The sequence below is a fragment of the Botrytis porri genome (genome assembly GCF_014898465.1).
Source record: "Botrytis porri strain MUCL 3234 chromosome Unknown BPOR_017, whole genome shotgun sequence".
NCBI classification, from domain to species: Eukaryota; Fungi; Ascomycota; class Leotiomycetes; order Helotiales; family Sclerotiniaceae; genus Botrytis; species Botrytis porri.
The window spans coordinates 318,137-330,579 of record NW_024066091.1 but is presented as its reverse complement, the minus strand read 5'-3'; the positions used below and the strand labels follow the sequence as shown (position 1 = coordinate 330,579).

General features: G+C 38.2%; 3 protein-coding genes across 3 annotated transcripts; 2 read left to right on the top strand and 1 right to left on the bottom strand.

Annotated features, from left to right (window-relative positions):
- Positions 1 to 1,253: 1,253 nt before the first annotated feature.
- EAF01_010637 (uncharacterized protein) lies at positions 1,254 to 1,738 on the bottom strand (the record flags this gene model as incomplete). The annotated part of the gene is made up of 2 exons (XM_038918894.1): positions 1,254 to 1,692; positions 1,719 to 1,738. The coding sequence occupies 2 exons, from the start codon at positions 1,736 to 1,738 to the stop codon at positions 1,254 to 1,256; spliced, it is 459 nt and encodes a 152-aa protein (XP_038765597.1).
- Positions 1,739 to 5,685: 3,947 nt separating this feature from the next.
- Positions 5,686 to 8,497, top strand: EAF01_010636 (uncharacterized protein). The gene is made up of 3 exons (XM_038918893.1): positions 5,686 to 6,380; positions 6,433 to 6,870; positions 6,921 to 8,497. The coding sequence occupies exons 1-3, from the start codon at positions 6,275 to 6,277 to the stop codon at positions 7,709 to 7,711; spliced, it is 1,335 nt and encodes a 444-aa protein (XP_038765596.1). The 5' UTR covers positions 5,686 to 6,274; the 3' UTR covers positions 7,712 to 8,497.
- A 1,088-nt stretch (positions 8,498 to 9,585) lies between these two features.
- EAF01_010635 (uncharacterized protein) lies at positions 9,586 to 11,790 on the top strand (the record flags this gene model as incomplete). The annotated part of the gene is made up of 4 exons (XM_038918892.1): positions 9,586 to 10,239; positions 10,300 to 10,367; positions 10,423 to 11,058; positions 11,179 to 11,790. Exons 1-4 carry the CDS (start codon positions 10,155 to 10,157, stop codon positions 11,788 to 11,790), a joined length of 1,401 nt encoding a protein of 466 aa, XP_038765595.1. The 5' UTR covers positions 9,586 to 10,154.
- Positions 11,791 to 12,443: the final 653 nt, after the last annotated feature.

Genomic DNA, 12,443 nt, shown 5'->3' with positions numbered 1-12,443 from the left:
AGAGCTAGAGAATAGTTCAAGTGATTCGGAATTGGAATTGGAGGATTGTGTGGCTCGTAGAACAAGATCGCGTGTAGAATAATTGAAAAAGTGTCCGAGTTCCCCATATGTCCGAGTTCCCCATACGTTACGTTACTTTAACTTTAGTAATTAATCTTATAAGAATTATTAGGACTAGAATCTTGAGAATAAGATTAATAGAATCTACTCAATTAATAGTATAATTTTATAGTTTAATATATCGCTTTTCCATAAAGATTAGAATATATAATAAGTTTAAAAGGTTTAGATCAATGAGTTTTTATTAAAATCACACTACGAAATACTAAATCTGCTTTTAACTCAGGTAGAATTCTAATTTTAGTATATTAGTAAAATAATCGCTATCGACCTCGATACTCTTTCGTTCTATCTATAAGACTAATTTATTAGAATTCAGATATCGAAAAACCTTAAGTCATCTCTACGACCTTCTAATCGACTATAAAACAGAACCTCGAAGATTATACTATGAGATTCTATAATAAATATACTAAACCACTTATTATTATCTTACTAATCAAGAGATATATTGATGACTAATACATATACAATATGATTTTATATTAGTTATAAAATTATAAATTATAAATTATAAATTATATTATTATATTATTATATTATTATATTATTATATTATTATATCTCTTATCAAATTGATTTGTAATAAAATAGAATATAATGAAATCGTATGAAAGATTATCAATAAATCAGACTAAATTGATTAATTATACTTTCTTTTTATAATATAAATAATTTTATAAGGTTCGATTCAAATCGATCTTATTTATAAGTATAGAAACTACTAGAATTTCATTATAAACTATATAAACCTAGGATATTCTTTAAAGAAAACCTAGAAAAAGCAAGCAAATTCAGCTCAATCAAGCTCTTTCTTATAATTTGACTTTAATTCAACTCTCATACTATATTCGATTTATCCCTTAGGCTCAAGTGTTTAATGTTGAAGGGGCACCCACTAGTATTAGCCCTAGAAACAATTAGATGATGTTTCTAATCCTGAACATAAATGCTTACCAAGCCATCCCTTCCTCGTGCTGGTTGTCAGGACCTAGCAGGATTGTTGCGCTAACCCAATATGAGTATTCCGTATCGCAGGGAGCAACATTACTTTTCGCGGAATGTTCTCGTCGCTGGATAGCTTTCTTAAGGCGGCAGGCAGCATTTCTGCCAAATTTTTGGACGTGGTGATATTAAAGACTGAGGAAATTTTGTCTTGCTGCCTCGGACGGCAGTATAACTGAGGTAGGCCTTGAGATCTGGGCAGTAACAGTTGGACTATTGATATGGGAGGCGAAGAAAAAAGGGTCAACATCTAACTGAGAACCAAGCATCTCGATCATATCTTTTGTTAGGTCCTCGACAAGCAAGATACATCCTTGCGGCTGGCAAGCATTGGTAGAGCTGTTCATATTCAGACTATCTGTGGTCAAGACCTCTAGTAAAGATTTCAGCTCCGCTACACTAAGGTCATGTCGAGAAGGCGATTCATCTGTATCAGAGAAATTAAGGTAGGTTATATTGCAAGGCTTCCTATCGATAGATTGGGTTAGAAATTGACAGAGGTTCTCAAGAGATGGGGTTTCGTGGTCTTTGGGTAAGAACAAATGTATGATCTTCGCGCCATTCAGTCTAGAACTACTGAGAATTCAAATAACAAATTCGTGAAATTTGACATATATATTGTTCAAGTCTGCTTTCTTTATCGGTGAGCTGGCATTGCATCTTTGTAATATACACGTCCTAAATACCGATAGGTAACATCCTCCCAAGTCCCCTTTCCCGAGAGGCCGAATAGGAAAAGCCTCGTGCTAAGCCTACAATGTATTCAGATTCATCATATAAGGCTTTTGCAGCCTGAACAATGATGAATATGGCTGTCCACTATCCGCTGTCCGACTTTCCTCATTCACCCACCCCCCCAGTAGGCTGTGTGGTGGACGCCGTGGAACCTTGGGCGATCGTGAAAGTTTCTCGATCGGAATCGACAAAATTTACTTCTATAACCATAATTAGCGATGAAACATAATAAAAGAATAATTACACTCAACATAATGCTAGCCCACACTTTATGTGTGATTCCCACCCCTCCAGGCTGTAGAGCAGCCTTGACCCTTCGGACAAAATGAGATACAGAAGTGATCAAAATAATAGATACTGAAGAATGTAACCACTACTAAGGTTTTTCTAAACAGCAAAGACTAAAGAACATAACTACTGCCAGGGTTTTTCTAAACAATAGAGATTAAAGAATATAACTATTACCAGGGTTTTTCTAAATAATAAAGACTAAAGAATGTAATTACTACTAGGGTTTTTCTAAACAGTAGAGATTAAAGAATATAATTACTACTAGGGTTTTTCTAAATAGTAGAGACTGAAGAACGTAACTACTATTAGGGTTTTTCTAAACAGTAGAGACTAAAGAACGTAATCATTATTAGGGTTTTTCTAAATAGTAAAGACTGAAGTGTTACGGAAGCTGCCTCTAGGGTCACGTGGAAGTGTCTAGAGTTCTCTCAAGGTGGTTTAGATTAAACTTCAAGTAGGGACTCAATAAGGTTATAACTGGTTACAATTCTCATAACTATAATAATAAAACTAATAATTGTTCTTAAGCACAAAGCTCTACATTATAATGAAACCTATTTCCTTATATAGACCTTCGTTCTCTATCCTGATTTCTAAAACCTTTCCGATATGTTGGATCGTTAAGGATCGCAACGCGCTCCAGGAGCGCTGAAGCTCCTTGACGCTCCATCACGTGTAATTTATGTCATGTGACGCGGTATGTTGGATGCCGTCGTAACATGAAGAATATAACTATTGCTAAGGTTTTTCTAAATAGTAGAGACTAAAGAATGTAACTACTATTAAGGTTTTTCTAAACAACAAAGACTAAAGAACATAATTACTATTAGGGTTTTTCTAAATAATAAAGATTAAAGAATATAATCATTATTAAGATTTTTCTAAATAATAAAGATTAAAGAATGTAATTATTATTAAGATTTTTTTAAATAATAAAAATTAAAGAATATAACCATTACTAAGGTTTTTCTAAATAATAAAGATTAAAGAATATAATTACTACTAAGGTTTTTCTAAACAGTAGAGATTAAAGAATATAATTGTTGCTAGGGTTTTTCTAAATAATAGAGACTAAAGAATGTAACCGCTGTTAGAGTTTTTCTAAATAATAGAGATTGAAGAATGTAACTGCTGCCAGGGTTTTTCTAAACAGCAGATACAATAAGATACAATTCTTGTACACAACGCAATATAGGAGCGATTTTGTTGGGAAGACTGTGCTTGTATGTTCGTAATAGATGTTGTGCGATGGAGATGGCGATGGAAAGACCGTGCTCGTATGGTCGTAATAGATGTTGTGCGATAGAGGGATAGTGAGATAACGATAGAAAGACTGCGTTTGTATAATCGTAATAGATGTTGTACAATAGAGATAGAAGGATATATAGAGATGGCGATGGAAATAGAGATGGAGGGATGCGGAGATGGCGATGGAAATGGAGAAAGGAATATGGAGATGGCGATGGAAACAAGAGAAAAGATAGCAAAAATGTACAGGTATAGTATAGGCCAACGAACTTAATGCTACTTAAGTCAGCATACTAATAAGCGAGACCAAATGCCAAATGCGGGAACCAACTACGAGCCACTTAAGTTCTCACGTGCCTCTGGTTAGTCGGTGTACCAATATGGTAATTTAGTCTAAAGGTCCTTACTCACGTGCTTCCTACTGGAACTCAGATTCGGACCGGAAATACTATTTTCCTAGCCAATGATAGGTGAATTAAGGACACCCTTGATTTTCAGAATTCTACCGTGATTGACTATTTCTCTTGATTCCTGGAACTTCTTGTGTTTTAACTTTTAAGCTTCATCGACCCTTACAGAGGTGTAATGGGTAGTGTTGTGCCTCGCGAGAGGGTTAGTCATTGCTCTCGTTCCGGGTGTACTTCGTAGTTTCCTATACAATTAGGGCCAGGTGCTCTGTGCCATATAACGTGATTGAAACAGGTGGTTAAAAACAACTTTTTCATTGAAGGAATGCTATTAGGGCAGCCAAAAAAAATATTCCAATTCTTTCGCACGAAGCTCGCTGGATGTAGCGGGCGAAACACCTCGAACCTGCTCTATCTTATGATGTATAATTTATAATGTATAATAATATATAATATATAATTCTATCTCTAACGTGGTTTAACACCGAGTGCACCATATCACCGAATGCACCACTTCAAAATACACCAAAATTAGCCTTTTCCTAATATTCATATTTTAATACTTAATCAATATTTTTTAAAAAACAAAAAAGATTTATTAATAAGAAAATATTTTTTATAAAAGTATTAAGTTTCTATATAAAAATTTCTATTATATTCTATAAAAAGTGGAAATTGTCACGATTTTCGTTACAAAAAAAACTATTCCTATAATAACTACTATATTAATTCAAATTTTTATAATATTTATATAATTAAATGTTACAATTTCAAATTTTGAAAAATTATATTATTAAATAAAGAAAGTGCACGGTTACGCACAGACGTATTTTGTATGTAAAATTCGTGGTGCACTCGGTGATATGGTGCACTCGGTGTTAAACCACGTTATCTCTATTTCCATTATAAATTCATAAATAAATCTATTAATCAAATACAAGGAATGTTTACAAGTTACCTACCTACCTGTCTACCTTACTCATACAACAATTCATCAGCACTCCTCTTACTATTGAAAACGCTCCTTCGTATTCCCTTCACGGCCACAAAAGGATTCAAAAGGACTCACCTTGTATTGGCTTGTCCTTCCACCCAATTCGCAACACTACCAATTGGTAATCGCCCCGATTATACAGGTCTGTTTTTTCTTTCTTCATTATTTGCCTCCCTCTTGAAGTGCATGCATGTCGAGTACGAGATGGTCCATATTTATACGTGTGGTGATTGGGAGATTGATAAATGGGATGATGTGAATAAACCCACATTGATCATGCTAAATGATCCTTCATGCCCACTCTTTCGCCAAAATAGAAATCTCCTAGTGGTGATTAGTCGGGACGGGTGCGGAGGATATGCAGATCGAGATTAGGGCGAATGGGGATTTAGGTCGGGAGGGATGGATCATGGATGAAATTAGATGGATGTCATGCTCTGCAAAATTGAGAACCTCGGGTGAAGGAAGCTAAGGGCGTTGGATATATGAGGTTTCATTGGTTGAAAGTCTCGTGTGTATTGAGAATCTCCGTGGCGATTGTGCTTGGTATAGGTATCGTGAGTTCTTGAGTGTTGAATCGTAAGTCTTGCTCTTCGAGGCTTGAGTCTTGAGTGGAGTAAATGATGATCAAAAAGACCAAAAAGATCAAAACATTCAAAACTAATACCAAATCCGTTAATACATGCAAAGCCAGCACAAGCCGTCTTTAAACACCTACCTGGTACTGTCAAAATACTCGCGGTACAATGTCGAGCACTAGTTGATAGAATAGTCACCACCACGGATATTGCATGGATGAAAATAGCCCAGAACTCCTCGACCCTCTTTTACTGGTCTTGTCCTCCTTGAGCTTGTCTTCCCCATTCAAATACATATCTCTCCCTTTCCTTCCCCCCTATCCCACTTCTTTCTCCAAAATCTATCCGTTGTTCAAAGACGTAGGTAGATCAAGAAAAGTATTCACGACATCATTCGTTATTCGTTGTTGAGTCCTATTGTTGTTCTCTTGTCATTTTTCTCGTCAATCACATTCGCTTGGGAATCCATTCTTCCATTACACTACATCTGCCAAGCAAGCAAGAGCAATTTAATAATCCTTCAATTTTGGACGAATTTCAAGGGAAGGCACCATACGAAGAAACAGTTAATGCACATAAAACGGCCGACCGACAGATTTCATATTACGACAAGGAAAGAATCAGGGGATTCTAGTGTTTCGCGGGGAACTACAACTTTACTACCCAATCTTCGAACGAGAAATTCAATCACACCCAGCACATACTTATTCACTCGATACGAGAATATTTTAAGTACAATAAGTCGTTGATCTTATTACACTTCTATCGTGGACCTTTTATATTTCTTTGATAGTTCATCGTACTATTCGTACTACCTTAAGACCCCTCGATATCGCCGATCGCTTCGATATCAATTTGGGCGGCTCTCTTTTTTGACTTCTGCATATACATACGAAATGGTTGGAAAATCAGCATTATTGTCCGTCCTGGCGTCAGCCTCGGTGGCGTTCGCTGCTTGCAGTCTTGACAGTCATTGTCCCGAAGAAACTCCATGTTGCTCTCGTGAGTCTGCTCTTACTAGTATAAGTATGGAAGGTTGAACTAACAACCGCAGAATATGGAGAATGTGGTACTGGTGCATATTGTTTAGGAGGTTGTGATCCTCGAATGTCATTCTCTGTCGATTCCTGCGTTCCCGAACCCGTCTGCGAGAGCGCTTCATATACATTTACGAGCATGGATGGAATAACTTCAAACATAAAATACTTGGGTGATGCATCAAAGTCAAATTGGGTTTATAGTGGAAGTCCAGTTATCTACAATGACAATGTGTTGTTGACTATGTCGGCAAACTCGGTCGGAACGGTTATGGCATCTTCGACTTATATGTGGTATGGAAATGTAAAGGCAAAGTTCAAGACTAGTAGAGGTCGGGGTGTGATTACGGCTTTTATTCTTTTCTCGGACGTCAAGGATGAAATCGATTACGAATTTGTTGGTTCGGAATTGACCACTGCTCAATCCAACTATTATTTCCAGGGTATTACAAATTGTGAGTAAATTTCTCATGAGGGCACGAGAATATACTAATCTGTTTACAAGATGACAACGAGTTAAATATCACTCTTTCCGATACATATGCCAATTATCACGAGTACGAAATCGATTGGACTCCTGATGAGATTACTTGGCTTGTAGATGGACAGGTTGGACGTACAAAGAAGCGTGCAGATACTTGGAATGCAACCGCAAACCAATGGAACTTCCCACAAACTCCCGCTCGAGTCCAACTCTCTCTTTGGCCCGGTGGTCTCGCAAGTAACGGTGCTGGAACTATCGCTTGGGCAGGTGGTGAAATTGACTGGAATTCTGAGGATATTAAAGACAACGGTTACTACTATGCCGCTTTTGAATCGGTTGACATTTCATGTTACAACGCAAAATCTGCTCCAGGAACCAATTCCGGAAAGTCATACTATTATAACAGTGCTTTGGGAACCAATAACACCGTCATTGATTCAAACAACGCAACTATCCTCTCCTCACTCTTGGCTACTGGAACAAATATGACCGCGGGAGAATCAGCAGCAGCTTCCGGTTCAACTGCTGTTTCCACTGCCGCAACAGTACCTGGACTTACAGGTTCGGGTGGTGGAGGAGTTGGAGATGACCATTCTGGTGATGACAGTAGCAGTATTGATTCTAGCTCGGGATCAGCAACTTCATCCTCCAGTGGTTCATCTTCAACTGGCAGCAGTGGATTTTCCCAAGGAGATGGCTCTACCACTACTAGCAAAAGCAGTGCAGATAGCCTCGTTGCAAATCAAGAACGAGTCCTCAAAGGCAGTGTATTTGCAGGAATTGTGGCAGTCGTTGCTATGATGGCTTTGTAAAGTACTGCATTATCGCATACGTCAGGGGTCCTTTTTTGGCATTTGCATTTTTGAAAATTAGCTTGGCATTGGGTTGGGGGTTTACTTACATTATAACAGCTTGAACATTTTTTTTCCACAGTTCCCTGTTTTTGTTATGTTTTGATGGTAGATATGGAGAGTGGAGTGGTTGATACCTCACTTAATGGCGTTTTTAGCTGTCCGTTCCTTTTTAAGAGGGTGGTTAGCAGGCTAGGGGTTTTTTTTAATCACAGTTTATTCTTGTGAATAGTTTTTTTTGGTTGGTGGATTAGGATGGATGAAGGACACCTTGATAGATGATGACTCAAGATGAGATCAGATGAGACGAGTTAGTGGGATGTTGAAACGATACGAGATGAGATGATGGATAATGGATAATAAATCCTCCGACTCGAATAACCTTGGGTTAACTCGAAATAGGTATTCAAATCACACTTTCGAGCGATTATTACAAATACATTGAGATTTTAAGAATTTGATTCATGATTGAATTCTGAGTTTGAGTATTGAAGTGAGATTGGATTTGTATGAGTGAGTAATGAGGGGTTTACATATAATTTGAATTGATGCATGTACAGAAAGCGGAATTCTATTAATGGATGGATAGTGACATTGAGGGTATGGAATGTATGTTTCGGAATTGAGTTGAAGGGGAGAGTTTAAGTGTACTCTGTACTATATTGATGACTTATTAACGTAGTTTATCAGTGTGTGCACCATATCAGTGCGTGCACCACTTCAAAATACACCAAAATTAATCTTTTATTAATATTTTTATTTAAATCATTAATCATTATTTTTTCTCTGAAAAAGTTTCCCTATGAATAATAAAAATGAAATATTTATAAAATTTAATCTTTTTATAGATATCTCAATTGTAGCTCAAGAATGTTACACTTTGTATTATAAAAATCTATTTCTTTAAATAACTTTATTATTATTATAAGATTTTACTATTTTAATTCATTTTTGTATTATTTATATAGATAAATATAATATATATAAGGAAAAATTAAATTATACTAATAAATAAAGAAAGTGTACGGTTATACACGGCCGTTTTTTGTATGTAAAAATAATGGTGCACGTACTGATATGACGCATGTACTGATAAACCACGTTATAAGTTATTAGTAATAGACCCCCGGATACCGGGAAGATAAATTAGTAGAACTCTAATAAATGAATTATGTAAGATCTTATATTTGGCCTTTTTCTTCTTCTATCCAGAGTGGGGATTCCAAAAAGTATTATTTATTACTTGCTAAAAGTCTGGGCGTGGAGATTGGCGAATGCTTAATTAGCTCTTTCGTAACTGCACCTACGGCTCAATTACCGGGTATCACAGGTGCCTACTTTGTATTTCTGAACAAGTCTTTTCTTTGGTTGGGGATGTGGGAATTCGTGGATATTGTATAGAGGGGAGGGTAGAGGAAGAGAAGGGAAGGGAAGGGAGAGAGGAATTCTTGGGTGGGAGGAGAGCGAGAGAAGGCTTCTTATCGTGTGTGCTTGATAAGGTTATCGCATCGCATCGTATTGTATCGACAAATATTCTATTCTGCCTCCACGGCAGTGGCTCCCCGAGGGCCAGCGGAGCGTCATTTATTGGGATTTGGAATGGATTATTTATAGTAGTTCTGATGGAATACTCAGCGAAGATATTTTTTGGTAAGTGGCGTTATTTGGTAAAGACTTTCTGATATGGCAAGACTAGGATGGATTAGCAATTTGGTTGTGAACCTTTCATGTATCAGGCTTGATCTGACGATACTTGAGGGGTTTCAAGTCTTAGGAGGGGTGTTGGGATGGATTTTGGGATATTGATCGAAGGGGGGATGGGGAACGGAGAGGATATGGATTTATTTGAGTTTTATTTGGTTGTGCTGCTGGAACTTGAAGAGGTTTGGGAAGTGGTGGTTCGTTCAGGGTTTGATTGTTGATGATGTTTTGTCTTTTCTTCTTTTCTTCTCTTATATTCTTCAAACTTTTCCTGTCTTTTACGATTGATTGATTGATTGATTGGATTTGATATCCATAACACTGAAGTTATCATATTATTATTTTTTAATTATTTTCTCGTCATTCCTTCTCTTCTATCTTCTATTTCTTTTTCATCAGCGGATATCGAACTACTTGACCTTTACCTATTTGGTAACGGAGTATCTACAAGCACTTTGAATACGATACGAATATTACCAACGTACCTTTGATAGGACTATATTGTTTCTATTCGTATTAGCTGCAGTCATCTTTACGATCTTTTATTATTATTGCAGCATCTGTGCCACGTTTAAATAAGCCTTTTCCAAGACGGGTTTCTATTTCTTGGGTTAGGTTTCCCCGCTTTACTTTACTTTACTTTTGTTTATTTATCTGGCTTGCTTTTTGGGTTGGAGTAGATATACGTATACGTGATTTTATAATGCGCATTCAGAGTTGGTTATGGTGTTGGTCGTTGCTTGGATGGAGGGTGGTGGATGCGCTGACGGTTGATACTTCACAGGCTGGTATGTTTGTTTTATTTTGATGGTGGAGATTGGCATGTTGAGTCTGATGTTTATTTCTAGATTCGGTTAAAAGTGCTGCAAGTTCTGTTGCGGCGAATTTAATATCGTATTATCATGGGAATGAATCGGTATGTGAACTTTAATAGTATCGTGCGATGCAAATTCTTTGCTAACGTTCTATAGGGCCAAACACCAGGACTTCTACCTCCACCTTATTTCTGGTGGGAAGGTGGTGGAATGTTCATGACATTGATAGATTATTGGCGTTACACGGGAGATACTTCATACAATAGTATTGTCTCGGAAGCTCTACTATTTCAAGCTGGCCCAAATGCCGATTATATGCCTGCGAATCAGACCAAAGATGAAGGGAATGATGATCAAGGATTTTGGGGAATGGCTGCTATGTTGGCTGCTGAATCGAATTTTCAAAATCCTCCTGCAGATCAACCACAATGGCTTGCATTGGCTCAAGCGGTGTTCAACGAAATGGCCAGTCGATGGGATACCAGTACTTGTGGAGGTGGACTGAGGTGGCAGATCTTCACTTTCAATAATGGGTTCACGTATAAAAATTCCATTGCAAATGGATGTTTTTTTAATATAGGCGCGAGATTGGCGAGGTATACGGGAAATCAAACGTACGCGGATTGGGCGGAGACGATTTGGCAATGGGAAGAGAGTGTGGGATTGATTGATAGTGGATATAATATCTTTGATGGGAGTAGTGATACGGATAATTGTGCGAGTGTGGATCGTTTGCAGTGGAGTTATAATGCGGGGATTTATTTGCATGGAGCGGCGAACATGTTTAATTATGTGAGTTTTTTCTCTCAGATCCTGTGTCGTTGAAACCCAAAGATGGATAGAGAGGGAACTTCTCCCTTTCGAGCATGATACAGAGGAAGGAAAGTAAAGGAAACTGACCTACATACTCAGACCGATGGAAATTCCACCTGGCAACAACGCACAAACCAATTAATGAACACCTCAATCAACATCTTCGCCTCCAACAAAACAAATTCCATCATCACCGAACAAGCCTGCGAAAATGTTAATAAGTGCGATACCGATCAACTATCCTTCAAAGCCTATTTTACGGCCTGGCTCGCCTCTACTTCCATCCTCGCGCCTTTTACCGCTCAAAGTATTTTCCCCATCTTGCAAAGCACCGCGAAAGCAGCAGGAGGACAATGTACGGGCACGGGAAATGCATGTGGATTTAAATGGACGGAAGGAACTTTTGATGGGAATGTGGGGGCGGGACAACAGATGAGTGCGTTGGGCGCGATACAGAGCGCGATGGTGGCGGTTCCCGGCATGGATAATGCGAGGATTGGACCGGTGACGAATAGTTCGGGCGGAACGAGTGTGGGGGATAGTGCGGCGGGGAGTGGGAAGATGGGGAGGGAGGGGATGCAGGGGGAGGGGGTGGTGGGGAGGGGGGATAGAGTGGGCGCGGGGGTGCTGACGGTGCTGGTGCTGGGGGGGTGGTGTAGTGTGGTGGGGGTTATGATTTTGGGGGGGGTAAGGGATGGAGAGGTAGGATGAGGGGAGAGGGTGGGTTGAAGTTGAGATGAGTTTGAGATACCTATTTTGAGTACAAATTTCTTTGAGGGATTAGAAGATTTTATTGGGTGTATGCATACCTATACTATGGGAGCGATTGGAGTTTTTTTTCCCCGAAAAATCAACAAACGGTATTGGATTCGGGAATTGGGATGGCATTGGATTGGAATTAGGATTGATATCAAATTGAAATTACGGGATTGAATTCAGATTTACCTCCGAATCAAGAATTTGCACCTGGGAAATATTCTTATAGAAGTATATTTCAGATTCTTCTTCAAGATTAAGTGAATAAGAAACTTATGGATCTTATCTATATATCTTTTAAATTTGAATTTTGAAATTTGAATTATAATGAAGGAGAGGAGTTAGATGGTGTGAAATGGTGTTGTCTGAATGTAGAGTATATGAGGAATTTGATATGGAAGAAGGGGAGAGGTGGAGAGGGGTGGTATCTTGTATGATGTTGTATTTCATTGTGTCACCGGTGAGGGATGATGGTGTGTGTGCTAGGATCTAGGGATACATGTGAAGGATTTGAGTGGGTGCTAGGATCTGAGATCTAGAGATGTACAGGTAGGAGGTTTAGGAGGGAAGTTGAGAGATTAGGATTGGTGACTATAGGGGAGATGTTG

Bases quoted from the DNA above. Each gene is read 5' to 3' on its own strand.
- EAF01_010636 (XM_038918893.1), top strand. From the start codon at position 6,275: ATGGTTGGAAAATCAGCATTATTGTCCGTCCTGGCGTCAGCCTCGGTG. The intron at 6,381-6,432 runs GTGAGTCTGCTC...TAACAACCGCAG, and splicing joins AGAAACTCCATGTTGCTCTC to AATATGGAGAATGTGGTACT. The intron at 6,871-6,920 runs GTGAGTAAATTT...TCTGTTTACAAG, and splicing joins TTTCCAGGGTATTACAAATT to ATGACAACGAGTTAAATATC.